Below are 4,169 nucleotides of genomic sequence, written 5' to 3'. Positions count from 1 at the left end.
GGCAGGCCAGGTGGCGTGTTGGTACCCCAGGCCAAGGCTGGTATTTCCTGTCGCCGTGGCAGCCGCCTCCCGCCCACACAGGGGTTGGAGGGCCGCCTCAAAGCTTTGCGGGGAGGCTGGGCTTAAAAGTGAGGAGCAGCTCCTGGGCTGCCTTAGCTGGCTGTGCCCCCCCCACCTCCTACTCCACCTCCCCCCACCCCACCCCCCAGCTCTCAGCTCCCACCCCTCAGGAACAAGCTACTCTCAGAACAGCAAAGGAGCAGGACGATGCTTTCCGTAAAAATCTGTTTAATAAATATACATCTTAGAAGTACCAAAATAATTACCAACAAAATACAGCATATACAACATTTACAGGAGGTAACACACCTCGGTCGGGGTGACTTAAGCACATACCACTGAACACCTGGCTCTCACATGCGAGGACACACACCAAGTCAACTACTAGAACTGTGGTTGGTTCAATCAAAGACGCAATAAATAAAACACGTGGTCCTTTCATCAGAGTCTGGAAAACCACCCCCCCCCAAATCCCCAAACATAAGCTTTAAAAGACATTTTCTTTGAATTGCAACGATCTGTTCCCCCAGTTTTCACAGAAGTAACAAAACGAAGGCCGAGTCGCCACAGTGAGATGCTCCGGGAGAGGCCGTGTGCAGCGTGGTGGTTAAGTAGACCCTTTCTTTTTTTTTTTTTCCTTTTCTTTCTTTTTAGAAAAATAAAACTCTTTTGTTTTGTACAAATATACAAGTCCGTGTTCTTTGTGACACTTTCCACTCATAATGTCAGACGTTGGCCCCCAAACACACAGTCATCATAGGGCAGCTAAAACAAGAGAGGAAAAAGGCATATTAAATTTCTAGAACTTTGCCAAGACACTGGGGATGACAGGCTGGCCTGTTTCTGCAAATAATTCATATTCTTGGACTCTTTTTCCTCCTTAACCCAAATATAACAGAATCCTCCAGGCAGGAGGAGTTTTCCTTTACTGAGTCTTTCTTTAAAAAAAACAAAAAAAGTCTAAGCTGTTGCAGGAGGTGTAGCTTCACGGTAGAACACGTGCCTATTGTCACGTGTTAAGCCCTGGGTTCAAGTTCCAGAACCCCCCTCTCACCTCCCCCCAAGTGCCCCAAAGGGTAAGCTATTAAAACAAATCAGAGAGATACGTTCTTGGGATACTGGTTTTGCAAGCTGAGTTTGAGACGTTTAAATAATTACGTTGAGATCCCTGTAATAAAGCCTAGCTCTAGGGGCGTGAGAGAGGTGAGGGAGAAGGGGCCATTCCCGCAGCAGTGAACATTCACCTCATCTTCCGTGAACTCTGGCTCTGTGTCATAGCTCTCCTCATCCTCGCTCTCGGGCAGCATCTGCAGAGTTTCCAGGGTCAGCTGGCCCAGCTGCTGCTGTATCCGGGTGCTTGGGCGGCCCCAGGTAAGCTGATAGGGGGAGTAGCCTTGGTAGGTTACTCTGTTGACATCGGCCCCACACTTCAACAAGAGCGAAACCAGGTCGGGATTCTGCAGGTCCACTGCAAGGTGGAGGGCTGTCCGGCCATTGCAGGGCTCCTGAAACCAAAAGCGAGGAGACATGTTCACGGCTCCGTCTGGAAGTCTGCTTGTAGTGAGAACATGTCTAGGAGAGCTGAGGAGGAACCTGACGGGCTCCATCCGGAAGGGAGATGTACTCACCTGAGCATTGACATCAGCACCCAAAGACACCAAATGCTCCACGATGCCCAGGTAGCCATGGATGGAGGCCAGGTGTAGACACGTGTGGCCTAGAGGAAGGACAAAAAAGTATAACTACTTGTCCAATCTTCGCACAACTCATGCCCTATTTTCTTATGGGACACCCACAAATATCCTCCGTTTTTAAGAGCTCAGAATCTGGGTGCTGACTGAACATTATATAGGCACCCAGGAGGGATTTCTGAAAAGTCCATATTGTCTGAACTTTTCCTATGTTGGAGTTGAAGCTCTAGCCTAGACTCAAGTGGGCCCACCGCTCCTTCTCCGTGGCGTTGGATGGACTGGCCGACCTACCGTTGTAGTTGGTGGCCTGCAGGATGGAGTGGAGATGCTGGGGTGTGCATAGCTTCGTCAGGACTCCTACACTGGCCAGGCAGCCCTGCTCACAGGCAAGATGCAGAGGGGTATTTCCTCGAAAGTCTCGGAGCTCAGGATCACAGCCAGCTTCCAAAAGTGCCTCAGCAATTCCTGGCTGGTTGGTGATCACAGCCAAGTGAAGCGGAGTCTGCAAACGGAAGAGGAAACAGAAAGAGGGGATGAGCCACAGGGCAAAGCCACAGTCTTGAGTTTCCTGAACCCCAGACACCTCCTGGTTGTGGAGTCTGTTCCTCCCTGATGGCTACAGGAGATCAAGCAAACACCAGGGCCCCAGGTGGGCCATGAAGACCTCACCAAACCCATGGGATTTTCTTCAAGCCCTAAGACGTTGGCTAATTTGAATGTCAAAGGCCAGGGCAGATAAGGGCTCAGCGACTATTAATTTAGAAACGCTCCGGGGGCGACTGAACCACATGCCACTCCCGCCACCAGGTCCAAGAGGGCAGCCCGCTGGGGCCAGCAGCGCGCACCTGCTGCAGGTTGTTCTGGAAGTTGAGGAAGGCCAGGTCTCCCTTCACCTGCCGAATCACCTCCATGGTCAGAGTCTTCTCTTCATGGATGATCGCCAAGTGCAGGAACCTGAGGGACGGCAGGGAAACCCCCCAAGGGGCGGTGAGCGCACTGCGTGGGGGCCCCCCACCTCTCCCCCCCTCCCCCCCGCGCGCCCTGCTCGAGAGGCGCGGGCTGCGGGGGATTGCGCAAGGCCGGGGTTTCTGGAGGCCGCGGCCTCGGTGTTTTCCGCGAGGTTATTATGAGCTGAGTGTTCCTGGCAGGCGCCCAGGGACTTTCCGTGCCCCACCCCCTCCGGGCGGGCGGGCGGGCGCCAGACCGGGCCCGCCCTCCGCCACCCGGAACGTCCTGTACTTCCCCTCGCGGCCGCTCGGCGCCCGGCGGCGGCTGCGCCCCAAACTCTGCCAGGGCCGGGACTCGGGCGTCCCCGCTGGCGCCCCGCCTCCCCCCACCCCGCCGCCGCCGCCGCCGCCGCCGGCCCTGCGCTCGGCTCCGCCGGGTCCCGGAGCTGGGGGTGCAGCGGAGTTGGGGGGAAGGGGGCGGCGCAGGCGCTCGCCCCCCGCGCTAGCCCCGCCGTGCATCTGCCGTGCAGAACCCGGAGCGCGCCGCTGCAACACCCACCCCACCCCAGCCCACCCCAGCCCCCGCGCGACCCCGCCGCCCGTGCCCAACGCCGCCGCCGCCGCCACTTACGAGTCTCCGTCCTCCGTGAGCTGCTGCTTCCAGGGCTCGGCGGCCAGCGGCACCACCTCCGGCTGCAGGCGGATCTCCTGCAGCTCCTTCACCATCTGCTCGTACTCCTCGTCCTTCATGGAGTCCAGGCCGCTGTCGTGGCGATCGTCCATCAGCCGCTCCTTCTTGAGGCCGTCCCGCGGGCCCTCCATGGCCCAGTCCTGGCCGTGCCCGGCTGGCTGAAACATGGCTGCTGCGGGGCTGGTGCGGGGCTGCTGCGAGCTGCGGGGCTGCGGGGCTGTGCGAGCGGCGGGCTGCCGGCGGCGGGGCGGCGAGTTCCGACTGTTGTGCGCTCGGCAGCGCCGCCGCGGCGCCCTTATAAACGCTGGCAGGGGATTTCTCAGGGGCGGGGTCAGGCGGCGGGGAATTTCCAAGCCAGTCAGACTCGAAAAAGAACTGGCTCGTCCTCGACTGAGAAGCCTAAACCCCAGGGCCGGGGTTCATCGGAGAAACTCCCTTGCGATGAGCCACTGGGGTCATGTACAGGGAACTTTTTGATGAGCCCTGAGTGGCTGGAAAGTCCTCCCGGCCAGCTTCCCCCCCCCCCCCCCCAAGGTACTTCCCTGCAGCAGCAGCCTGCCCTCAGTCACCCCAGGGCTCTGCAAGAACCCTTCTTTCCCTGGGGTTTCCCACCGTGGATTCGATGTGGGGTCCTGAGCGGCTGCTGAGATTCCCAAGGACGCAGACCTGCTGGGCGGTTCCTCTTAGCTTTTTTTTTGTTGGGGGGGTGGGGTGGGTGGGTGCCAATTTGCAGGTCCTTTCCGGTTGTTGATCTTTTGAAAAACCCAAGAGTGGAAATGC

The 4,169-nt window shown here is 57.9% G+C and overlaps 1 protein-coding gene across 1 annotated transcript; it reads right to left on the bottom strand.

The window, feature by feature from the left end:
- Positions 1-271: 271 nt before the first annotated feature.
- On the bottom strand, positions 272-3,668 carry Nfkbia (NFKB inhibitor alpha). The gene is made up of 6 exons (XM_042260608.2): positions 3,330-3,668; positions 2,597-2,705; positions 2,043-2,253; positions 1,689-1,777; positions 1,305-1,565; positions 272-825 (listed from the first exon to the last, which is right to left on the bottom strand). Exons 1-6 carry the CDS (start codon positions 3,554-3,556, stop codon positions 778-780), a joined length of 945 nt encoding a protein of 314 aa, XP_042116542.1. The 5' UTR covers positions 3,557-3,668; the 3' UTR covers positions 272-777.
- Between the last annotated feature and the right edge of the window lie 501 nt (positions 3,669-4,169).

The sequence above is a fragment of the Peromyscus maniculatus genome, chromosome 14, assembly GCF_049852395.1.
Source record: "Peromyscus maniculatus bairdii isolate BWxNUB_F1_BW_parent chromosome 14, HU_Pman_BW_mat_3.1, whole genome shotgun sequence".
NCBI classification, from domain to species: domain Eukaryota; kingdom Metazoa; phylum Chordata; class Mammalia; order Rodentia; family Cricetidae; genus Peromyscus; species Peromyscus maniculatus.
This window is presented reverse-complemented; position numbering and strand designations above follow the sequence as displayed.